This window comes from Hetaerina americana, unplaced genomic scaffold, assembly GCF_022747635.1.
Source record: "Hetaerina americana unplaced genomic scaffold, ioHetAmer1.1.p SCAF_3, whole genome shotgun sequence".
Lineage (NCBI taxonomy): Eukaryota > Metazoa > Arthropoda > Insecta > Odonata > Calopterygidae > Hetaerina > Hetaerina americana.
Genome location: NW_027286874.1, coordinates 109,105,588 through 109,132,566, shown reverse-complemented (window position 1 = coordinate 109,132,566; position 26,979 = coordinate 109,105,588). Strand labels below are relative to the sequence as shown.

Sequence of the window (26,979 nt, the reverse complement as noted above, 5' to 3'; positions counted from 1 at the left end):
ACTCAAATAATTTCAGATTGGTGAACAATAATATGCTTTACCGCATGTTAAATTATTGTTTTATTTTTGGATTAAAACTTAACATAAAAACAGAAAATTGTCCAAAAATATTAATTTAATATCAGCAGGCTATTTGGGCATCACTGGCTTTTGGATAATGGAAGCTTAACTGCAGTATTTTATAATGCTGAAGATAATGGCCTGTAATGGTAATGCTGCACAATTGTAATGTTTTCACATTTACTAATGCCAACATAGATTCTGATTTCTATTAAAAGAACATATGAAAGGAAAATGAACTCACTTTGATTTAGTGCCTGAGATCTTTTGCCTCTCGAAGAAAGTGATCCATCCAAAGGCCATCCATCAGCCCTAGTTATGTCCATGGAAGCTTCCTGAGGAATTAAATGATGACAATTTGAACAAAAATGCAGAAACACCAAAATAGCATTAATATTCAGCCACACAACTCACTTAACAGCAGCAATTTGCTTACTATTAAACTGCTACAGCAGTTAAAAATCAATTCCAATGCTCATTTAACAGAATCTAATGACAAAACACAGCATATGTTCTCTTCATAGCAAGTAAATCCCAGCAATTGCTAGCACAATCCGAAGCATTAATAATAAAATGGGAATATTTCTAATTCAGTCCAAAAAAGGAGTGCCTATACTTAGTGATGCAATATATCAGGTCTTGGGATATGCTATACATGGAATGTTTAAAGTTTTAATACATATTTTCAAAGTTTTAATTTAACCATATAATTTTAAGAAGTTCACAGGTGAGGCAGCATATATACTTACATTTTCTACGTAAGAATATCACTTTCACTTTGATCTCTTATACGAGGTCTGTCCAATAAATACGCAAACTGAGGATGTGAAGAACTTTATAAGGAGGATGATCAAGGATGGTGATTGAATTTTTAGCGAGAAACTGGCGACCAATCAATGCTGAATGTGCAGGTGCATTGCCATGGTGAAGGATCCATCCATCCATCGCCTTGAGTCAAATTTGGTCGCACACGACGCACGCGATCTCTCAAACGCATGAGAACTGTAGGAAGGTAGAACTTATCATTTACTGTTTCTCCTTCAGGAAGAAATTCAATGATGAACAACAGCTTCGACATCATAGAAAACCAGGAGCATGACTTCTTCCATTTCTTCATTTTTTTGGTTCGAGGTTCATCTTTTGCTTTCCACTCCTTGCTTTGCGATTTTATTTCAATGCCATACTCATAAAACCACGATTCGTCACCAGTATTGTTTTCAATGTGAATTTTTCAAGTCAGTAACACATTCAACTGTTTTCAACTTTGGATCTGGCATCAGCAGCTTGGGCACGATTTTTGCACAATTTTTTTTAAACTCAAATGTTTGGTTAAAATAGTGTGGGCACTGTTGATTTTCCTAAAATCATTTCATCAGTTATCATTCGGACAGTTTTTCCGACGATCGGTAAGGACAAGGGACCGCACACAATCAATGTTGTCGTCAACACAAGTGGTTGAAGGTTGTCCGGCCTTGCATCATCCGTGGCATCTTGTTGGCCATCTTCAAAATGCTTAATACACTTGGAAACGGTTGTTTTCTTCTGGGAATTATCACCGTAAACAGCTGCAGTCAACATTTCAGTCATTTCTTGATTACTTTTACCGCACTTCGCCAATAAACTTGATGTTGATTCGTTGCTCCGTGTTTTCGTCAATTTCCATTTTCGACAAACAACAAAAACAAGGACAACAGAAACTAACATGACTGGCACCATGCGCACAGCTCGACGATCCGCCACGCACAGACGGCTCATTGGGTCTCATTCAACTAGCGAGTGGGCCAGGGGCTATAGTCTAACATCATGGACACCAGATTTCACCAGTTCGCGTATTTATTGCACAGACCTCGTATACACGCTACATTTAAGAAATGGAAGGGGTCAAAATAAATACCATCATAATTTAAACAATTAAAAGCAATTAATTACCATTGAACAAACATGTAAAACAATATATATATATATATGCACATTCAAATTCTATAATATACCATCACATAAACCTAAGAAAAATACACCACATTACAGGACCTCATCACAACCAAGTACTTTCTTTAAAGACACCCATCACAATTTCATCTAACTGATAGTAAATTCTATCTTCCTCCGTATGAATGCTTATCATGTATATCTGGATTACTACTAGATTGATTCCACCCACTCTAATTACAATGTAAAAAATTCTGTCATTCACCTGTTCCACATTCACTACACTTCTCTTCCAATATTATGGCTCCCCCCATATGTTGACTCTCCGCCATATACAGGGTGCCGCATCATAACTTCCTTTTTTAAAGGGGTTTTGCATTTGAAAAAAAGAAAGCTATGTCGCCGTACCTTGCATTACTCCGTAATTATTGCTCCAATAACCCCTAATACCTTTCCATCTCCCACCGCACAGGCCCACTACGTATTTATTTTCTCCGTTTATCTCTCGCCTGATGTTTTCCATCTTCCCTTGGGCATGATTATTGGCCCTGCCGGCTCAGGCCCATTGTTGCCAGCACCAATTTTCTTATTCGGTTCTATCATTTCTGGGATAAATAATTGAGTTAATTTCCCAATCCCTTCTTTAAAATATATTACAACATTAAATGCATAGCTATATATAATGCACATTTTCATCTACCACTTCCAATTCCTTTGAGCATTCATTTCGTTTCTTATGTGGAGTGTTTACCAACCTTTAGTGCTATGTTCAGGATTCTACACCACTTGAATTTCAATTCAACCTTTGAAATCTTATGTTTCTGGTAACATGCTTTTTTTAAAGGTGGAAAGCTGATTACAGAGATGGGGCTTACCAACAGTTTATAACCTGAAAACCCTGTTAAATTAGAACAGGTACCCTGAAAAACATATTTGAAGGTACAAGCTGCATAATTTGGGAGAAGTCCAAGGGCACTGACTTTATACGAGGGTGGTCTGAAAAGTTTCTGACCTAACAAAGATACAAGACATTTTTTCTGAAATGTTTTGAGGTTGGAAACTTCTCAGACCACCCTCGAAGGACTCTTTAAACCTGAGCATGGAAGTTATGGCAAGTTGCATTCATATTGATTTAATCTTTATGAGCAATCCGATTGATAAAACTCACGTTATTACCTAATGATGAAAGTATAGATACAAAATAACTAGAACATTTATAACTTACCTCAGTCATAGACTGGTCCATCTGATCACTACCAGGCATTCCACTGTCATGCGGTTGAAGTGGGAGCCTCTTGATCTTTTTGTTTACTGCCCCATTGGCTGCCACTGGCTGATTACCCCCTGGTGCCCCAACGTTAGAGGCAACCGCTGTTGCAGCAGTAGATCCAGGTGCTGCAGATAGCGGTTGAAATGGAGGGCAATCATCTTCATCAGAGTCACTCAAGCCATACTTGGAAAAGTGATCAACCTGAAGAGAAAGGAAACATATGCACAAAACATAGCCACTCTCATAATTAAATACATCTTAAGCATGCCAAAAATTCATCTTTACACATTAAAAACCTAAACCACACTTCTAGGCTTACAGAATGACTTTAAATTCAGAGACATGGAATTAGCAGTACCTGATGATTGAATTACAGTAATACTGGACTGTATCATTTATTCAAGATCTCAATAATCTAATACACACACCACGCACATGCATCTGGGTGTGTCTATATCTATAAATTAATAACATAGCATTCAAGTGTGATATCAAGTTTTATTCAATTATACCAATGGTTTTACTAAGACTTCAAAGTTTAAGTTAAGTTTATTGAGTTAATTTTTGGGAGCATTAAGGAGTGAAAGAAGATTTGGTGTTGAGGATTGAAAAAGGTATGTTGAGATGGCTTGGACACACAAAAGAGGATAAACGAAAGGTGAGAGACTGACAGGAAGAATGAAACGTATGCCAATTTCTAGTGTTTGCGAGCAAAGTCCTGATGAATATTTATAAGGATACGGTCATAATGTCTTTTTAAAAATGTGAAACTAGCTACAGGGAAGTGAAGATGCCATTGCGACACAGAGAACATTGACAACCCCAGTGAAAATAACTACAGAAATAATTTACCAGTGACGATGATGAATTATGGGGATTTTTTGATGATGATTATATGTCGATATCCATGCAGCTGCTTTTTTTAAATTTAAATACTCAATTTTCTTGGCATTAAGTGTTAGCATCAAAATACGAGGGTCATCCGGAAAGTAGTACCCGTTCGTGAAATAAAGACACAAAAGTAAATATTAACAAACATAAAAAATTTTATTTGAAAGAGGATACTTTAAACTACTTCTCAACATAATCTCCAAGCAAATTAAGGCATTTGTCATAACGTGTGACAAGTTTCTGTATTCCTGCTGCATAGTCCTTCGCCGCCAGCTCATTGAGATACGCGAGGGACCCATCTTGCACAAATTTTTGCATAATGCAGATGGTGTTTAACAATTTCATGAACAATTGTTCGAGAAACATTGGGAAAATGCTCACAGATGTCATCAATTGTGACGCGCCGATCGTTCCTCACGAATTCGTCAACTGAGCTCACCAGTTGGTCTGTAATGACAGACGGTCTCTCCGAACGCTCATCGTCGTGTGTGTTCCCCCTCCCCATGTTGAAGTTGCGACACCACCGCCGAACAGACGACTCGTCCATTACATTGTCTCCATACACCTCCTTTAATTGGCGATGAATATCACATGGGCGAACGTTTCTTGCATTGAGGAATTTAATCACTGCCCTCACTTCACAACTGGCGGCGTTCTCAATTTTTTTAAACATTGTAAACAATCACAGAAACAACACAGGCAATGCTAGCGTCACGCAACTTGGCTCAGAGAAGGCAGACAAGCCACTGAAGCTATCTGACCTCGTCCAGCGGCTACTCGCGTCGTCAGCACTTCATGCGGCACGAACGGGTACTACTTTCCGGATGACCCTCGTAGTTTGATCCCTAATTATAAAAAAATCAGTGGGATATCATACCTTGAATACCCATGAGCCGGTCTGGGGACGGTATTCAACAAAACGAGTTCGCATCTGGGCACATACTCTCCTCAACTTGCCCTCATAATCCATTGCAGCCAATCTGTCTGGATCGGTAACTGGTGACCTGGTGACTTTGTCAATTGGCCACACCCGATCGAGGGTTACCTGAACAAGAGAAGGTCACAATGCAAATGGAAAATTCACTTGTAGAAGAGGCATTAAATTGACAAAATAATTAAATGATTTTTTGTTCATCATAGCTTGATATTTGAAAAAACCAAACTTATTTGATAACCAAATTCATAATTTTAAATGCTGCAAAATTAAATAATGGATTCCAGTATTTTACCACAAAGGTAGAAACATTTTAAAAACTTAATGGAGAGTACCTCACTTGGTGATATGTTTTTCACATTATTTATTATCTTTTATTTATTTAGCAGTTACGTAGCAATTAGGCGATTTTCCTGGTGGCAACGGTCAAGTTTGGTCAAAGATAACTCTTACAACGAAAATTACATACATACATGCACAATAAAAACAGATAGGAGACCAAATATTTTTACATACAATGACACTTCCACATCACATAAAAAATGCCCTCCACATCACATACAAACAATATTTTAATAACTACATCATTATCATGTTCATCAATCTGAAATCTCATCATGAACTTATACCAAAAAATCTACCAAATTTCTTAATTTCCCCGCTTGCCTTTACAAGAAATCACAGTCCTCCCATTAACAATGGCATCAAACAAAAATCAACCAACCTGAGCCCGTCGGTTCAGTCCATGGCCAATAGGTGGCTTCTTGGAGCCATCCACTTTCTTTGAATGTTCAGTGTCTTGGTTCGCACTCAACGCATCCCCTTCATCCTCCATTTCATCACCATCACCAGGGTACACAACTATTTCTTTGTGTCTAAAATGAACTGCAATAAAGATTTTGAAAATATGCAATGCTCTAATATCATCAGAAAAGGCACCTTGCATAAAAATTGATTAGCTATTTTCACCATCTGAGAGACTATGAAGACAGCTTAAGATTCAAAATCATTGGTCATTAAAACGTGAAAGTGAATGTTTTATCATTCCTCCAAACACAAGAAGGAACCTTGCATTTTAAAGCGTTCAATAGAATTCAAATTCACAGAGAACTCCCTGTGAGAACTCACCAATTTCATCTAAGTTGAGTCCAGCGACATCAAATGAGTCAAAGAAGTAGACATTGCCGTAGCCCTTCCTGCCCACCGTGAAGTTCTCCACAACAACAGAGGTGGTTTTATTCCCCGCCCCATCCTCCAACCCCTCCTCCTCGACCATTGAGGCAAGCTCATCCATCGAGGGAATTGTGTAATAGCCGGAACGCCGAAGAATTATCCCAGTGGGATGGGGCTCAAATTCTTCCTCCTCCCCCACCCTCTGCGCTGTCCCTTCCGAGCCCAACATTTCCCTCGCTGCCACCAGACTGCCACTCCCTCCCCCTCCTCCCCCTTCACCAGCCAACTCAATGCTAGACGACACTTCACCATCCGCCTCATCATCCACACAATCCAATCTGCTTCTTTCCCTAATGCCTGCAAGTAATCAACATACAAATTATGTACATGCGAGTCAAAAATGTCACTATTTGAATTATTAAAACATACCATAATACGACCTCGTTAAATTCCAAATAACATCACTTCATTATTACAAAATACACTCATAATAAAATCAACTATGCTTTCATATTCTCATCAACCTTACTTTCCCAATTTAATGACCCTAGCGGAGGAGTCACAACTTTTTCCTATCCATATATATATATATATATTATCTTACACACTGTGTACATGAAGACAATAGGAACACCTAAATATCCAAAGAGACATGTCAAATACAGTGATCATTTCTTATTAGCATAAATATTGTGGAAAATTTTCAGTTTATATTGCAGCTTAATATCTTGAGTAGCACATACGTAGTTTCGCCAGCCCCTAGGACGGCAGGGTAACAACGTCCTTGCCGAAAAACCCAGAGGTCTAAGGTTCGATTCCCGTTTAACTAAGTTTTCCTGCACCTACAGCTTGGCTTTTTGTAATTATGACTATTGCTGTATATAAGATTGTTAAAATTCCGATATAAAGGTCGAAATAGTCTGTTTTTAGATTAATTCTAACTAAATAAATGAAAGTTTAATTGATTTGACTCCAGTATTACAACAGCAGCAGCCAGCACAAGTTGCAAGTGGACACATGTTCAGTTCTCCTATGAAAGTAACAAGTATGTATTCAAAAAGAAAATTACAACAACTAGGAAAATTTTCAGGAGAAAATGAAAGAATTATGGAGGAACTAATTAGTAAAGAATAAAAAATGATCTAGGCTTAAAAAGAGAGCATAGTGTCCTAGAAAATGCTTTAGGTACTGGTATACTTGAGAACTGAAGTGAGGTAGAAGGACATAAAAGAAAATTAAATTGAAAAAAGCTCTAAGGATAGATAACATCCCCATGAAAACAATTGGAACCTTGGGCTGGGAAATATTTGGAAAAATTAAAGTTTTTATGGGCTCACTTGCACTATACATATCTGTTAGGGATGCATTTTGGCTAGAGATAATGTTTCATCAATATTAGATTCATCCCAAGAAAGGAAAAAGTAGCTCTCCGCAAGTAAAATGGAACCTCGCACAGCAGGCATAATTCATTCTGCAATCTTTCTTGTTAAGCAAACACTCGTTTAGTGAAACAACTTTTTGAACATAAATTAATGTAACTTATGTTCAATATCGTGCATTCCCCATATTATATTAAATATGGCAACATTGTAGCGTTCTAAATGAAATCTTTAGCTCATCAAAGCTTCAATTTCTACAAGAATTAAATAGCAACAAGTTTTACTATTTTTCACTCTTCTTGACTCAAAAGGGTTTCTTATGCTCTCGGAAGAAGTAGTAATTTAATTTTTAGATGCCTTCATGACTGAGGTCATTTGCAACTTACTCTCCCCATATTAGAAAAAAGAAAGGAAATGAAAAAATATGGAATATTATAACTCCTTTGGTGATGAATTGTTTATATTGATATTTGACAACTAAATCTATAATAAAAGAAATCACACAAGCTGGATTATGTAGGCTTCCTTTAAAAACAATATCCCTCTCGATATGACTTCAGGTTTACCACCAATGATAAGGTGAAGGTCTCCCCCCAAATATTTAGAGATTTGCGTACTGCCTCGTATTTATTACGTATCATCAGAAGGTGTCGAGCAGTGAGAAGTGCAGTGCAGAAATTGTAATAAAGTGAAACTTTCTCTTCCGTGAAGGGATATGTGCTAGTCAAGGCGCAGTACCCTATGCTCAGGCATATGCCGATGACCTTTTGCTGCCATCCACCGATGGAAGACCTTCAAGGTGAGACTACAGCCAAAAGCTTATTGTTTATTAGTGCATGCCATGTTATGCATCACTCAGCAACCAATACACTATTTGGCTTTACTCCTAGATCTTGAGCCAGTACAAATTGCAACAGCAAATGCCACTTATTTAGAGCTTGTTTCGCGACTGTATCAGCCCTCTCGTTTCCTATAGTCCCAACGCACCATGGAACCCACACAAATGATAATTTAACATTCTGACCTTTAACATCTAAGAGAGTTGACTGTATCTCCTGGCCCTAAAACTTTCAACCGAACAAACTCTAGTCTGCAAAGGAAATTCTAAAAATAAGGGAATAAATTAATTACAGATCATTACTACACTGCTATACTGCAGGATAGATAATGAGCCAGGGGACATTGCAAGTAATTACCTGAGGAGTAGTCCAGATCTTTTTTCCGATGAGGGGGTGACCTCCCAATTGGGGTGCCTCCACTTGAATCCAAGCGTGTCCTTAGGTCAGCAATAGTGTTCTCCAAGTCTGATGTTGAATCATTTCTTTAAAATATGGAAAATACACAATATCACTGATAAATTTTTGAGAAACAATATAAAATAAGGATAAGAATAAGTAGAAAAAACAAGTGAAAACTTGTGAGCGAGTAAACTAGCACTTGCAGCACCACTTTAACAAATGCATTGTTCCACGGCATTCATGATTAACAAATCAAGCACAAAGCTCAGGGTAAAACAAAATGCACCATTCACAAAATGGAATGATATTAATGGACTACATGGCAAACCCACTAAAGTAAAATAAATAGCTTAAATCAATAGTAATTTACATCTTGTCTATAATTAACTCCTAAAAACTACAACTTCAAAAGAATTTCATCCGCTTTCTTATGGAGATCTTAGAATTTAGAAGAAGCAAGGCCTGTTTTTTTGATTTTCTTTGGGCTCTTTCATCGCCACCCGGGCTTCCTTGGAGCTTTAAACATGCAATGCCCACTTCTCTAAAATCTTTGATATCAGCAGTGTTTTTAAGAAACTTGTTTGCAGCCTGAAGTGCACCATCTAATGGTGAACAACATCTAACCATAAACCCCATCTTAGTGTGTGTTGTACGAACCTTGCTGCAAGCTATTATCCACATTTTGTTGGCACTACCATTTTAACCAGAGTAGCTTATGTAAATTCAACCAACTCAGCCAATGTTGGAACTCATTAATTATGTGACTAAGGTATAACCTGTGCGATGATGTAACGTCTATCAATAAATGCATGCAACATCAAGGAAAAAACTTTCAATGAATCACTGCTCCTCCAATGCAACAGTTTGCTGTATATTAACACAAAATTATAAAATAATGAAACTTTGCATGCAGGCATTTGTAAATGGTTCAAAGATCTCTTTCTTCATACCAACATGTGCAACTATGAGACAAAAATACGTGTTTCACTGGATCCTAAAAAATCCATCCTTTGACAATGTGGGTGAATAGCAAAATGTTGTTGAGAGAGAATAACAATAAAAATAATATAATAAAACCTGAAAGGGATTTCGTTTCACCTCCTTCAAGGGATTCACTATAATTGCAGAAGCAGTGAATCTCTGTATTAAGAGTCACTAAATATAATTTACAAAATACATTTACTTACATGGCATGGGATGAATCATGATTCAAGTTTTGCAGGCCAGAGGTAGTGGTTCCTTTTCCCAATGAGGAGTCCCTTTTCAAACCAGCCGATGGTTTACTAAGCCTGTGAAGCCAAGTAAGCATTAATCACATTGAATTACTAATCATATCAATGCTAATAATGTATTACCACAAGAACAAGAATCATCCTTCTTGCTGAGTAAAGCTTTTTAGGATTCCATTAGCACAACTCTTGTATCACAAAAACTCAACAACTATGTAATCATCAAAATCATACTTTAAAAGAACTAAAAGATTTTTTCCAAAAGTCTTTTTCTTTAACAAAGTTTAAAATACTCTAACATATAATAAAGCTTCAGTTAAATTTGTCTTCCATATCATTCCTGTGGATTATGAAATACAAAATATTCACTGACCATCATTCCTGTAAAATTTGACCAAAACTAGCCATCAAAATCTTAGCATGAGCATTAACGACAATGAAGATAGTAAGTACCACTGGCTTCCAGCTTCAGATCTCAGTCCAGGGCTGTCATTCTCGAACTGGCTGCTGGAATTGCCCGCTAGCCGTGCCCTGAGAGAGAGTCGTGCGTTGACACTGGCTCCAGCAGGCGTTGATACAGAATTCATGGCGGGATTTGGAGTGCATTCAGTATGATTTGCTGTCCCTGGAGGCTTTGTCTGCAATGGAATTCAAACACACAAAACAAGTGAAATATTTCTAATATTTTGGTATTGTTTTTGATCACATGATTTTGCTTGAATGTGGACTACACTTAAATTTTGCTCAAAAAAGGTGGGCATTTCTCATGCAGTAAAACCACCAGCTAACGGAAATCCTTCACTGTGAACACTTCCAGGCACAAACATACGTAGATGCTGGTCAGGAAGCTCATTCACGTGAGAATCAGAACAGTTAAGAACCCATGATGCACACCCCTCGGAGGGAGAGCATTAAACTGCTCACTGGAATTAGGATCAGCCTTCTGAAGAAATCAACCCTCATTCCCAATTCCTGAACTACAACAGAGGTATCTAGCAGTGTTAAATTACTCACCCACATTGATAAGTGATAAGCCTAGACTGCTTAAGATAGAGTCAACTCGGGAACAAAAAGTAGCGAGCATATGTATACAATTGTTTCAGGCTCAACTTTGTGGAAGTTCATGTTCATTAAAGTAAGAACACAATGTATAAGAATAACAGAATGTATAAGAATAACAGAATGTATAAGAATAACAGAATGTATAAGAAAATAATGAACAGCAGAAAAATACATGTGTTCTTCATTTAATAGCCAGCATATATTAATTTTGAGGTAGAGACTGATGTCAATGAATCCAAGAATCCAAAATACCAAAGAAAAAACAGAATATATAACATTCAGAGCCTGCCAAATCAATGTAGAATTTTATATCAATTATTTAACTAATATGTAGTCTATCTTTTAAGATAGGTTTTGTGTGGACACAAATGGAACACGCACATCAAACTCTCATAATGAAACACTAAAAAAACCTTTCTTCCAATTCCACAAAAATCCTTCCCCCTTGATACCAACATTGGTACAAAATGCAAAGGAAGTGAAAGAATGTAGAAGCATTCACGATACAAAAATTTTTAGAGCAAACAATGCTGAGTAAGAAGTGAAATTACCTTCGATAGTATGACAAATTGCTTAACTAACTAGGGTATGGCACTTAAATCCAAAAAAATTTCAATTTGAATTTCCCACCAGATAGTAGTTTGTACTGGAGGTTACGATAGGCATTCCTGAAAGCTATAGGCATCTAGTAAACAGTCATAACCTCATAGTGACACGAGATGTTATGTAAAAGTGCAAAGTACACTCGAAGAGCCGCTATTATCGAAAGTGTTTACACTGGGCATTGTATTTCAGAATAGTTCAATTCTTCTGGCACCCCATATCAACTGTTTACGATAGTGCGGCTGAGTATAATGCTTTGGAGAAGTCTGGGGAAAGGTTTCGCTATCCCGGCGACGAAATGTCATTTGAGGAAACGGATGCTTGTCTGGATTTAAGCGCCGCACCCTGTAGTATCTCACAATAATATCATTCATTTATTCACATTAATAAACCAGGTACTTCTATTATTCCTATTACTATATAATTGTATTTTATTATTAATTATGCATGAAAAGCCTCCAGCCCTTCTGTGGTTAAAACTTGCCAATGCCCAAATCAAGCACTCATTCCTCACACTTCCCTACTACAAAGGGATCAGCAGTGTCAATGTGCCCTTCATTTTGAATTCAAGCACTAACCTTGAGGGTTAAACGTTTTGATCCAGTTCGAGGAGAAAAAACTGTGAGAAGAGAGGCATCTTCTTCCTCCAGACCATCAAAGAGGGATCTCTGAAAGTATAAGAAATAAAATATCTTCAAAAGAAAAAGTAGAATCCTTGATCTAACATTATAGCTGGGGATCATTAATATCAATGTTAAAAAAATCAATATTATTTTCTATAATGTCATATGAGCAAAGAACAAAATGGCAAATCCTTGACATTGCCTCTTCGCCATTAATACTTTCACCATAAAAGAGATCAGCAAATCATTTTTGGAAAAATAAGTTAAATACCATATTTGCATAATTAAGAATTTAAATTTTCCCGTAAATTATAAATAAACATTAACTATTCAAAAGACCACCCAACTCTGTAAACAGCATTGTGATACCTTTAACACAGAGTTCACTGACACATTTCAGTTATCTCACAAACATATTCGCCGTCAACTGGTCAGTATACTACCTTGATCAAAAAGTTCCCGGAATAACCACCGTGTGGCGCTCCCATCGTTCCGATTTGAGTTCTGTTTTTTTGTTAAATTGGTACATCTGTTGTTGATATTCCCTTTAAATCTTAGTGTCATAACTTGACATTTGCAAAAGTTACGTAGCCAAGAGTACATCTATCTCTGTGTGTGTTGGCGATTTTTTACAATTTCAGAAATGGATTTAAATTTGCAACAACGAACTTGTATTAAATTTTGCGTAAAAAACGGATTTAGTGGCGCACGGACGTTGGAAATGTTGGAAAAGTGTTTCGGCAACGATTCTCTAAAAAAAACGGTCGTTTACCAGTGGCACGAGCGGTTCAGAAGTGGTCGTGAGTCAATCGAAGATGATGAACGCAGTGGCAGACCATCGACATCGAAAGTCGGTGAAAAAATTGATAAAGTAAAAGAAATGTTGGTCAATAACCGCAAATTAACCATCAGAGAAATAGCGGAGGACTTGAACATTGCCTATGGATCCGCCCAAGACATTGTGGTTAATGATTTGGGTTTCCGTCGTGTAGCAGCAAAGTTAAAGTGCCAAAAGACCTCAATTTCATGCAAAAAAGAGACCGTGTTGACGTCGCAAAAGACATGATTTGCGAGGCTGAATCCGATCCCACATTCATCAAAAGGATCATTACTGGAGACGAGACGTGGGTTTATGAGTACGACACGCAATCCAGACATCAGGCAAGTGAATGGCGTTCACCAAATGAGCCGAGACCAAAAAAACCACGTCGTTTTCAGTCAAAAAAGAAGGCAATGCTGACGGTTTTCATGGATTACAACGGTGTAGTGCATCATGAATTTTTGCCAGGAGGCCAGACAGTAAACAAAGAGTATTATTTGGGCGTTATGAGACGTTTGCGTGAAGCAATTCGCCGAAAGAGACCAGAAATGTGGGCAGAAAACTCGTGGATTTTGCACCAATGATAACGCACCGTCGCACAGTGCTATCATTATTCGTAATTTTTTGACGAAAAATGCAACAAATACCATCCAACAGCCACCGAATTCACCTGATTTGGCTCCCTGTGACTTCTTTCTGTTCAATCGAGTTAAAAAACCATTACGGGGAACGCGTTTTAGCAGCCGAGAGGAAGTAATGGAAAAATCGCAGGAAGCACTGATGGACATACCGAAAACCGAATATAAAAAATGTTTCGAGGATTGGATCAAGCGCTGGCATAAGTGTGTTGCAGTCGATGGGGATTACTTTGAAGGGGACAATATAGATTTAGATGAATAAACTTGTATTTTTAATTTTCTGAATAAATTCCGGGAAATTTTTCATCAAGGTAGTATAGTCAATATGTACAAATATATACGATATGTCAATATTTATTGCGTTGATAACCATTCAACAATTTATACATTTCATTCTACAACAGATTTAGGCAGTTTTTTAAGGAAGAAGGTTCACTTCAAAATTCTTCAGAGTAAGAACATCTTTTTAAATTAACTGCTCAGCTCTAAGATAGGCATGAGTTATGACTTGATAAGTAAATATGAAATTTAAAGTTTTTGACCCCCAAGATGGAATCCCAATGCATATATTTCAAAATTTATTTCCAACCCATACACAGACAAAGTCACATAATTTTTGCTGATCTACTTTTACAAATGTCATATGAGGTTTCAGGGAACATACAAAAGAAAACAACTGCCTTACCTTAGAAAGAGCTGATGCACCCAAAGGCTTCACTTTGACTTTCCCGGTACTTCCAGCATGAGGAGACACTTTGAACTGAGTACCAGCCATTAAAGCCTTCTGAGCAGCAGGATTTGTTGTCTTTAAAACCTCTTCTAGTTTGGCTGAGGACTAAAGAAGGTACATTATCAATATCATAAAAAAATCATTAACAAGTAATCAACCCACAGGGTTGGTTTAGTATGTGAGGGTAGAGCTCACCCACTACCAAGCCCGACAGCGTGTGAAATTGCCACATCAGGGCAAGGGGACCAGTTCCTTTCCCTGTGCCGACTATGGTTTCCCAGGAAGATCTGGTACCCAAAACATCACACAGTTTGGGTGAGGCTGAGGGAGCCCAGGAAGGCATGCCCGAGAATCTTTATCAATCATGTTGTATGATAAATAAAATATTTGAAGAAACTTACAGGACAAATAACTAAAACAGCAGCTGAAATCATCTTATTAGTCAAAATCACTGTCCGGCCTCATTCACTGTACCCTGTTAACACAACCAGCAAACACTAAGGAAAATTAAGACGACATATTAAGGAAAAATTGTAAAAATCTCTTTCACAGATTCTAATTTGCCATTTCTTACCTACATGCTCTAAAATTTGAAAGATAATATGTCAATGCTTTATCATTAAATACTGGATTACTGGTGTAGCAAATATTTTTAGTCGGCACACATTAGACCGGCTATTTTCTCTCATAAACAAGAAAAAGGAAACTTACTGGTAACAAGTCACGGAAGAGCCTTGAATCTCCAAATGGAAGACTGGAAACTGACATCACATGCTGAGCACCACCACTTGACCCACCAGAGGTCAATGTGGACCCACCAACCATTCCCATGCCAACAGATCCTGTACCTCCCCCTAGTCCACCTGATCCAAACTGCGTACCACCCAGAAATGATGGGTTCATGGACGATCCCTACATTCAAAAGGAATGGAAAATTGTTTAAGATAACATCTTTACAGGAGAAACAAGTGCGTCAGGGATGGCTCACAAATAACTCTTTTTTTTTGGATTTCAAATTCATTGAGTAAATGTCATCTCACATAACATTTCCTTCATATAAATAATATGCAACACTACATAATGTCCAGGGTGAATTTAATACTTGGTAGAAAACTTTCAGGAACAAACTCTTTTGCTCCATTTATTTCCCCATGATGGAGAACTCAATTGATAGGAAGGGCAAAAACAACCATTGCATTCACTTGTGAAGTTTCACGAATAAAACTTAGGAGAGGTCAAATACAGGGTTCGACCAAAACCGACACACTAAGGTAGAATCCCTTTTTCACTCTATTTTTATTACACCCCATTAATTGAATCATACATCAATTTTATATTTATAAATAGGCTTCTATCAGTATTCCCATCTTTAAAAACTTGAACAAGCATAAGAACAAGTTACAGTGTTTTCAATTCTGCATGAAAAATTGGGTGTGAAAAAACCTAGGCAAGATGGGTGCTGTGTTTGCTCTCAGTTAAGAATCAAGGCAATTCTGTAGTTGATTCGGAAGATGGTTTGGCCCTTTTCAATAATAAATCCTGATGAGTTTCTGCATCGATACATAACTTTGGACAAAACATGGAAACACTACCACACTCCAAAGACAAGGAAACAGTGGGTTTCATAAGGTAATATGGGTCCAAAGAAGGCAAAGGCAGTGATATCAGCTGACAAGGTGATGACCATGGATTTATGGGACAAATGTCAAATAGCTCCATCGATTAGTCACAAAACAGTTAACAGTTAAAAAGGACAAATAAAAAATGGAGACTATTGTGTGTGGTTATATTATGAGTTGAATGAAGAAATCAAGAAAAAATTCTCTCTTCCAACAAAACAAAGCATACCTGTGCAGATGGTGGATGGCAAACATTATGGAATTTAAGTCCAAATTATCACAAAATCCAGTGTATTAACCTGATTTTTGTCAACCTGTGACTTTTTTAATTTCCAAACTTGAAAAAATGGTTTGACAGAAAATGATTCACATCGAACGAGGAGGTCATTGCCAACACAGATGCCTATTTTGAGGACCTCCCAAAATCCCTCTATATGGATAGCTTAAAAAAAGTAGGAGAATTGCTGGTAAATTTGTGCAAGGACATTATGTTGAAAAATAATAAAAATTTACCTCACATTATTTGTTTTCTATTTTTTCTAAGGAATTATTGAATGATCCAGGCATCAAATAACAGAAAGTTTTATGTCACTTAAATCTTATCACACAGAACAAAACAATTAATCCTAGAAAAAATAGAGCTCCCCATCCAATAAATTAAATATTTGCGACATATAGTATCTTTCAGATGAATACACCTTGATTAAGAATGAGCCCGAGTTATCAAAACAAACCTAGAAGGACCTCATCAATTTCTAGGCATGTGAGCTCACAGCTCACTCCTCGGTCCGTTGTTATTAGAGATGGCAAGAATATTAATGCTTAAAATTCCAACTCTTAATCTTTCGTAAACATAGGTTGCCGTTATAATAGATTGATTGCCTTGGGCAAAAGGAAGAATTGTGATAAGTAAGAGGCAATAATTTGAAAGTAGTCAATAAAATGTCCACCAAGTGGCAATAGAATAATAGTTTTCTGCACCCATCAAACCCATGATAATTCCAATTTCCATGTTTTTGGCCAGAGGAAGCATGCAATAGGACAGCTTCTTAGTTTCATAGGCCAAAAATGTATGCTGAAATGAGAACATATGAATAAGGCATTTACAGAATGTCAATGCTGAACGCCCCCAAAGGACATTCGGCTAGAATTGCATTGAGCACAAACCCTGGGGAAACGTTGCTCAAGGTGCCATTGATTTTTTACAGTCTCCTTGGGGGGCAGAGTGTTTCGTGGTGCATGTTCATGTGGTGGTGGAGTTTCGCATTCTTGCTTGTTGTGTCCTGGCTTGTGCGTTTTGGATGGCTTTCGTGCTGCATCCTGGGGTGCAGTTTTTTGTTGGTTTGTGGAATATGTATTTGCATGAGTGTTGGATGAAGGGATTTTTGCATGAGTGTGTGCACTGCTGTGGGTGTAATTTTCCACGTTGTTGTTTTGCATGTGGTATTGTTCCTTTTTACGGTTGGTGACCTAACACCCCCCGCCACACGCCCTTGCAGTGGCTTGCGGGATATTATGTAGATGTAGATGATCCACACACGATTGATGGTAATGAAAGGGGAAGCACTCCCCCCCTCCACCCTCCTTTCCCTCACAGATAGAGAAGGGAATGTAAAGCAAAGCATAAGCACTCATTCTACACCTCAAGATAGTGCAGTACATCAAAACTCAGCCAGCAACACTTTTTATTAACTAATAGAATAGTTCAACCATTTGGTCAGTAACTCAATGGGGAGGGAGAGGTTTAGAAAACTTGTCATCAAGAAACCAAGGAATCAGGAAATCCAGTCAAAAATAAGTATTTTGCTAACCTTTATTTTCCAATGAGTGATAAATGTTTTCATTATAACCACTGTTTCAAGTTAAACAAATAAACACACCATGAAATGTATAAGATCCATAAGAGGCCATGCCCACATTGTAATGATCAATATTTTGTGCTTCCCATTTCTGTGTTAAATGTATTTCACTCTACTGCATAAGAATTTTTATTTTATTTATGAATAAGGTCCTAAGTTCTACATGAGTGGATAAAAAATGTATTATATAAGAATAACATTGAAGTAATGTTTCCCTTCACTGTTCAAAATATCCTCAGATTAGTGGCACTCGCTTGGTCAAATATTTTCCATTTTCCACAAAAGAATGGCAAAATTTTCAAGCATCAAAGGACCTTGACCAACCCTGAAAAACATAAATGTAATAGTGAGCAAAATCGTAACCTTACCAGCAGTCCGCCACTCATCTGATTGCCCAAAGAAAGGCCAAGGCCACTGCTTTGCCCAGTGCCCCATTGTGTGGGGTTGCTTGCTCCCCCAAGACTTCCAGCACCACCGCCAAGGAGCCCTGTGCTAGTATTTGCTCCCAGCATTCCCTGTCCAAGCTGTGTACCAGCACCCAGGGTGCTGCCCAAGCCACCACCAATTGTACCACTGGAAGGATAATAAATACTTGGTTAAACCTTTGAAGGTTACAGGAAGCCAAGAGGAATATTTCCATAGGTATGTGATAAAAAAGGAACACAAATATCTTTAAAATTAAAAGCTGAGTAGGCAAAATTAATGTCGGTTATGATAGAATCAAGTACAATTATCACAAAGAAAACTTTTGGAAAATATTACAAACTCTAATAAAATACGATTAAAAATTATACGTATGCCTTGGCAACAAGCTGCTTCTCGACAATCAAGGAACATTCATATCATCTAGCTTGATTCTATCTCATCAAATTTACCCTGAAAATTCACAAATTCAGCGGTAATATTTTTAGGCTCCAAGGTTCTAGGTGGGACTTCCATTACTAAGTGTCCATGAAAGTCTCATCAAAACTACAAGCACAAGTAATTGGATGGAGACAATGATGGAACTTGTTTCCTAGCTCATATGACACGTAAATAAGACTGTGACTTTCCTTTGGCAACTCAAGCTAATACTTAATGCTCCTAGATTTCAAGTACTTTTGAAAGTACTTCGTAATTTAAGACTTTGTTACTTAAATACTCTTCCGGCAGCCTTATTCACTTATTCATTGAAATTATGGTGCTGCGACTGTGCCGGTGATGGCAATACACATGGCTGTGAGGAGAGTTTATGGGGGCGAAGTTTTAGGCTGAAACTAATGGGACTCATATAAGCATCGCCACCCCCTCCTTAAGCTACAGGAAGTACGGTATTGTAGAGGGGTACATACATTTTCAATTTAAGCAAAAAAACTTTGGAAAAGGGGTTTAGACTGAAACAAGTTCTTTTACGTTACCCATATTTTATCAAAACCTTTCCTTAGAGCAGCAATGCATTAGCGTAATTATTGGTTCAATTTTTGTACTTACTACTAAGTTCAAAGGAATTAAAAAAGAGAATTCCAATAGAAAAAGAAAGGAGTAGCAGGTATTTCTCCTGGATATTTCAGCAAATAAAGGATGCATACATATTTCCCTGATTATATTTTCGATTAGCAACATCAAATTGTTCTTTTGCAAATAAAAGGGTTAGATTAAAATATTAAGGGAAGTGCATTGCCTTCATAAAGGAAACACAATTGATCAATGGTGGAAAATATATCACAGTAAATCCCATTTAAAGAGGCACTATTAAAATTTTATGAGCAGTGATTTGTCTTTACAAAAGAAATCTGATTGTGCAATGGAGGAGAAAATATAACAGTAGATCCCTTTTAGAGAAAGATTTGATCCTTGAACTTGTCTCATTAAAAAATAAAATAAAGAAGAAACTTTCATTCTTGGATCACAAACATGTGAATTAATTCCTATACATAGCATTTTAATGATATACAATCTAGCCATCACTCAAATAACAACAGTTGAATGATTCTACCATTCTTACTATTTTCCACTGATATATCCCAAGAGTTACTTAAGGATTTGCAGAAAACCAATTAAAATTAAACAGAATGCAACAATTTCCAGTGCTTTGGCCAGTTAAGATACTGAGCAATCCTCTTACACTCCAAAATTTTGGGGGCTTTAAAGGAACCAGATGTGACAATATACCATAAATACAATGTCACAGGCATTCGTAGTCGTGCACAAGTGCCATGGTCCACAGGGTTAAAGCAAACTTTAGGCACTATAGGTGTTTCACCTTTGACAAATTCCAAGAAAATGCAGGAGATGCCACAAGAGAGGACACCTTGGTAGCTTAACTGGCTTGAACACTTGACCAGAGACCAAGGGACCCAGATTCGAATCCCAGTCAAAGCAAATGATTTTTACACTCTGAAATAGTCGCATTGCAATACATATTTAGCATATGATTCTGTCAATAGTTCCTGTCGCAGCATCTCTCGCAGTTTATTGGAACATTAATTGGTATGTAAAGCTGGCGGTAGACTCTTTATTTGTTTCTTCAGAATAAAATGCAGCATTGGTCATTTAATTTTCTAAGAAATGGCAACAAATGATGTGCATGTCATCTAGAAGAGAAAAACACAAGCCATAGAATTAAGTTCAAATTAAACTTTGTAAACCCACACGAAATTCAACGCATTTCATGAGGATTCACAAAGTTTCATTTTGACATTATTCATCATGGAACAATTCCACAAGTTATGCCTGAAAAGATTAATTATAGCAAGCCATATAACTCTACCCTTCTGCCTTGTCACTCTCACTCAATCCTCAAAAACCAAACAAAATATAAATGTTGAAATAGTATCTATGAAACTAAAGGAAAGCCTTTATTCAAAAACAATGTTTTAGCTAAAAATGCAAGGATGGAACCAAACACAGAAGTGTTTAGAAAGTCTTTCGAATGCCCTATCCAGAATATTTCACTGTGAATTGAAAACCAAATGAAGGATGGGGAACACCTAAAACAAATAGCAATACACACGTGGGGGTATCGTTTTTAAGTCATTAAAACAGAGATATTACCGAGATATCTGGATAAATTAATTCTGCATATTAATTGATCCTTATGCACATAATTTTTTAAATTACATCAATGAATGTTTATTTGTTTTGTTTCAGGAAGCCGTAGATTTAAGTAACTCAGAGTATGAAGAAGATAAGAGACTTGCAGTGTGATTAAGTTCCTTCATTTGAAAGGTACCCGGCAAATCCACGAGAAAATTACAGCTGTTTACAGAAATGAGAAATGATAGTCTGCCAGATGAAACAGTTATGAGATAGAAAATGCATTTTCAAACTGGTCACATGCCCTTCACAGATGATCCAAGAAGTGGAAGATTACTCACAGATGGTCTTTCACTTCTACTTGCCCCACTGAAGAAAATGAGGACTTTTACCCCGACGCTAGACCAAAGAGCAACCATCCAAATGATCAGGAATTAGCTATGACAGTGAGTGGAAGATTAATCATTGTGAACTGCACATTTCAGAGGTGTAAGCACTCCGGGTTCCAAGACTAGTGATTCCTTTTCAGAAGCAAACACGACGCAACTGGTGGTCAAAATGAATTGGCTTTGAAATTTGGCCACATCCACCCCATTCTCATTCTAAGTGACTTTTTCTTAGTCCCAAAACTAAAAAAAAACCACGGTGGGGTCCAAAATTAGATAAAATAAATGACATCATTCAAGAGTGGAACAATGGTTTTCAATGCAATCTACTGAGTGTTACAATGATGGCCTTTGAAAGGTCAAGAAACACTGAGAGATGTCGCAATACTATGAATGAAGGAGAAATTTATTATAAATATGAATGGTGACTATGTAAACAAGTCTTATAAATAACAAATAATAATTGAGTTTCTATCTTGATTATGTTTTAGCCAAAATTAAAACTAAATGATACCCCCTTCATTTACATTGAAATGTACTTAGTTCCAAAAATGGTATTGCAGATATTTAATACTACATACATGCATATGTACATACATTACATAGAAAATGCAATGTACATTGAATCCTCCATGGAAAAATTAATGCTTACCCTGCATTCCATTTCTATAACATATCAAAACTTTTTTCCCAAAAGGGAAGTTCAAAACTCCACACACTCATACTTGGTATCATCATCTTCAGCCAATACTACGTACATGTTTGGAGGTTGCTCTACATAGGACTTAATTCTGGGCATGCCATAAATCCAATTCAAATTTCCATTGCTCCCATGCATTGCACTACTAAAACCAAACTAGGGATTTCCAAAGAGCAGTTGACAAAATGACTTTTGAGTGTCCCTTACCCTCCACCAAAGAGAGATGATCCACCCGTGCCTAGTCCCATTGCCGAGTTGCTGGCACCAAAAGTAGAAGTTCCACTGCCAAGAGCAGTTCCAGTGTTGGCACCTCCACCAAACAAACCCCCACCGCCTGACGTGCCAGTGGTCCCTCCAAACAAACCCCCACCACCTCCCAGGCCCCCACCAACACCACCAGTTCCAGGTTTGGCTGCTGTGTTCCCAAAGATTGACGGCTGTCCAAGGCTGAGACCTGTACCTTCAAGAGACAAAGAGTGACAATGAAGCAATCAATTGTGAAGGAAGCAAATTATTCCCACGCATCTCTGAAATAAAGAATTCATCAAAAATTTCATGGCCCTTCATTTAGTCCATTCAAGGCCTATCCCACTGCTACCACTTCCTCACTTGCCTAATATTCTCTCCTTTATCTAATATTCCTCATCATCCAATTTCCAACCTCAGTGCTCTGCATTCCACCTTTCCTACCTCCTTTGGAGTTCTCCCCACAATCCTTTCTCCTCCCCTTTTACCATGCCTAGCACTTCCGCATTTGCTTTCTTTACTCAGTTTCATGCCTTCTATCCAACCCCACATTTCAAAATCCTCAAATCTACGTTTACCATCCTGCTTCAATGACCATGTTTCTGTAACATCAAAAATATACTTTACATTAATATTTTAACTTACCCAAACCAGTGTTTGCTTGAGTTGTTTGGCCAAATGTGAATGCACCAGTAGTGGCCGGCTTGAATGGCTGGCCGAACACAGACGATCCAGGGGCAGTACTCGTACTAGGAGCCCCAAAAGCACTTCCAAATGCTGGAGGAGCCGCTGAGGTCGCTGTGCCAAAGGCTAAAATGGAGAATTATTCAGATTACCCAAACAAACCATTACCTTAACAATTATTATAACCTGTCCCATAAATTTTATAAATTTCACTGGCTTAATAATATTTCCAAGATGAAATATCCACCTAAATATAGATTATTGCAAACATTCTGGTGGAAGTGCGGCAATCTATTCTGTAAAAATTAACTTCCAAGTTTCATCCTGAAACAAATTATTGGCTATATTGAATGGAAGCATACGATAGACTGCACGTGATATGATTAAGTAAATAACTAAAATACCATGTCTTCCTAAACAAAAGTTAACCCCAGGTTTATGCCAAACACTCAGAAGGGCCTATTTTTTTTGCAAAAAATAATTTTTAAATTTCCTATAAGATATGTTTGTAACAAGTATGGTGAATGCCACATTGCCTGCACATTTTCTTTGCAGACATCAAAGAGTGGGTCACAGTCAACACGTATCTTAAAAAATAAATATATAAGTAAGTATACAGAGTGAAAACCTAAATCAGGACTCAAGAGCAGTTACAAGAGTATTTCCGTAGTGTTATTTATGAAGAAACTCATTTACCAAGAAAGGGAAATGAATTCATCAACTGCATAGCATTGATGATCACAAAGGAATTGATATAGTTTAATTAAACACTTATTACCATTAGGGGTCCCAAAGGCATTTGGAGCAGTGGCTGGTTTGGGTGCACCAAAGAGGCCAGCGCCTTGGGTTGCCTGGGCAGCAGCATTTGCATTTTGAGTAGCTCCTGCACCAAATCCAAGGGCTGTGGTCCCAGTTGTGGCAAATGGACTCTTCGTTTGACCAAAGAGTCCAATACTCTGAAAATTCACATTTTATTTAACACTAAATTCAACAATTTGACCAAGACAATGGTAGCATAAAGAAAGGACGTAAGTTTGTATTGCAAGGCAAATATACAAATTATGCTTTCTTAATCATTTCCATTTACCGTTTGGAGTCCATTTTTGAAAATTACAGTATCACCAGTAAATAATGTACCATTTAGTTAGCTAATACACAGTCTTTCCATACAGGAATCTGTTTATCACATTTATCCCCATTACTGAAGATACGAGATTCAGAAAGTTTCATTTTAAATTACCGGCCATATATCTTTAGAGAGACACTAATGGCCAGTTGCACAAAAGTTCCATTATGTAGTCCACCAATTGTATTAGTAGCTTTAGGGGAGGCGGTGGACAGCTGAGGTCATTTACACCATTGGGGATGGATGGGAAAGGAGAAAGGTAGAGAGAAACCCGGCGTCGGCAATAGCCTACTCTAAACGAAAGGTACCAAGGGGTTTGCAGTTTAATGTCCCATCCGACAGATGGCATACTCACTTAAAGTGCTCTCAACAAAGCACCTCAAGTAGGGATTGGGCTACCGCTGAAAAATATTTGTCTCCAGGATTTGAACCTGGGCCCTCTAAGTGGGAAGCCTGTTCGTTAACCATCGCACCGTCCTGATCCCCAGCAAGTAGTAGCATGTGTTATTAATAGTAATGTAATGTAATGTAAGTAGATAGTAAGAGGTTCAATGAATAATATGTTCCTTTCAATTTGCTGTGCACATCTACTTTCACACATCAAAACTAATCACTGCATAAAATGTTAAAATTAGAGTGACCTCACAGGATTGTCATACAGCCTTCATAATTTACACTTCAGAAAATAGAAAATGGGCAGCTGAAAAACATTATGGTCCCCCTCCAACTGAGAAGATGATTTGAGAATGAAGGGAGCAGAAAGTGCACATAGTGAATGTGAATATGAGTAAAAAACAAAACTGTGTCCTTCTAAGTAGCCTAAGCTTGATGAACATTTTTAGAACTGGATAATAAATCACAGGAAGAATGAATGTAATTACTGTTTCAACAAAAAAAATAGTATAACTAAAGCTAGAACATTAGCGATAGGAGTGTCTTTGGCCAATTTTTCTGGGACAACATCATTGTGTGAGAGATTGATGAAGACAAATGGTCTCTGCATTCATACCAGAAATAAAATAGCACAAAAGCTTCCACTTGGATATGAAAGAAAGGTTATAGGATTCCACAAAAACTTGATAAAAAAGATGCATTTTAATAGGAAAAATTGGAAACATGAATAATGTACCCTCAACGTTTGAAGTGCATCAATGGAACAATGGACATTACAGGTGCTAAGACACTAATGATACAGACTAATGGTAATAAGATGGGCTATATTTTTGTTCTTTCACATTGCCCTGAGGTTCAAAAATCCCTTCTTTGTTAACCCCTAAATGATAAATGTTGCCTATATGTACATTATATGAAAATTATATCCATGCTCATCTCAATGGATATTTGAAGAGTGTATGAAGCTGTGGTTACAGGTGCCACCCATTTGGTCTTCTGAAGAATGTCTTCATTGGTGTGCACTCAGTTTAAGGCTTATATAACGGGACAGCAAAAAGCCTTACTACTGGACTGAAGGTGTACATTGCCACTGATTTATTGGCAGATTGACTTCTCCATTGCAGCCTATAGATTTTCCAGTCAATAAACTGATCAAGATATCTATGAGAGAGTGGATTAAGTAGATTGAGGCACCAACTCATGACATTACACACATGGGAAGAATGAAATGGCCATAGATTTCTAGTGCTTGCAGGTGGATTAAAAAGTTCAGGCACAAAGTTAATAGTGAAAATATCACACTGTCTTTTAAAAATGCGGAATTAGCAATGCCACAGACCTGAGGGTTACTGGCCCCAACAGGTTTTTAATTGAAGACGTATTTATGTATTTTAGTTTTAATTGTAGACAATTAAGAAAAGGCTAACTCATTTTACAATGGTAAGCATGTGTATTCAAGAGGATGGTAAACAAAATGGATTCTGTAGATACATCTCTGAGACGGCAAGGAGGCGAAAACATATTAAATGCTAAAAGTATCAAAACGACGAGCGCAGAAATTTATGAAAAAATTAGGAAATAGAGGGCGAATAAATCAAAAGGGCCACATGGTATATAAAATGATTTGCTTACATTGGGTGGCAATGTAGTTTCAAAATATATAAATCAATGTTGCCTTAAACAATAATGCCCTGCCAAATTCTTGGAAGGAGGCATGTGTTACACCAATTTTCAAAGGATGAGATAAGGCACTAGTTGATAATTATATACCGGTAAGCTTGACGTCAGTTGTATGCAAGCTATTAAAAAAGATACTTGCTGATTTTCTCTAGGATTTTTGGGAGAGTGAGAATTGGTTGCAGAGTCACCAATATGGTTTCATAAAAGGGCACTCCTGCGAAGCTCAGCTAATGGGTTCTGCCAAGAAATATCACTCTATGGATGTGGGAATAATGATAGTTGACCAGTCAAAAGCCTTTGACAAAGTTGACAATGATCAATTAATGCTTAAGATGGGCCAATCACCACACACACAGATGGAAGAGTAATAACGTGGGTCATAAATTTCATGAAAGGTCAAACACAAAGGGTCAAATTAGGGGAAGTGTATTCTGAAAAAGCAAGGGTAACATCGGGAGTCCCACAGGATGGTGTACTAGGCCCACTCTTGTTTTGAATCTATATAAATGATCTCCCAGAAAAAATTAAATCAGAGAAGAATTTTCGCAGTCAACTGCATTATCTGCAGGAATGTTGAGAATGAGAGCAACCGCGATATGCAGCAAAGGGATGTAAATAAAATGGCGAATTGGGTGAGAAATAATGTGATGGATATTAATACTAGCAAATACAAATCCATCCCTTTAAGTAAC

At 37.5% G+C, this 26,979-nt stretch overlaps 1 protein-coding gene across 2 annotated transcripts in view; it reads right to left on the bottom strand.

Moving 5' to 3' along the window:
* Nucleotides 1-26,979, bottom strand: part of Nup98-96 (nuclear pore complex protein Nup98-96) — a 75,672-nt gene that overhangs the window by 29,469 nt on the left and 19,224 nt on the right. For both annotated transcript variants that reach the window (XM_071587172.1, XM_071587174.1), the window contains exons 9-23: nt 23,867-24,044; nt 23,050-23,214; nt 22,366-22,618; nt 18,426-18,630; nt 15,291-15,491; nt 14,535-14,684; nt 12,347-12,436; nt 10,557-10,741; nt 10,062-10,163; nt 8,833-8,957; nt 6,213-6,614; nt 5,809-5,969; nt 5,028-5,195; nt 3,215-3,460; nt 305-395 (exon numbers count right to left, since the gene is read on the bottom strand). In XM_071587172.1, coding sequence (XP_071443273.1) covers nt 305-395; nt 3,215-3,460; nt 5,028-5,195; nt 5,809-5,969; nt 6,213-6,614; nt 8,833-8,957; nt 10,062-10,163; nt 10,557-10,741; nt 12,347-12,436; nt 14,535-14,684; nt 15,291-15,491; nt 18,426-18,630; nt 22,366-22,618; nt 23,050-23,214; nt 23,867-24,044 — 2,722 coding nt within the window. The remainder of the gene's footprint in view (nt 1-304; nt 396-3,214; nt 3,461-5,027; nt 5,196-5,808; nt 5,970-6,212; nt 6,615-8,832; nt 8,958-10,061; nt 10,164-10,556; nt 10,742-12,346; nt 12,437-14,534; nt 14,685-15,290; nt 15,492-18,425; nt 18,631-22,365; nt 22,619-23,049; nt 23,215-23,866; nt 24,045-26,979) is intronic.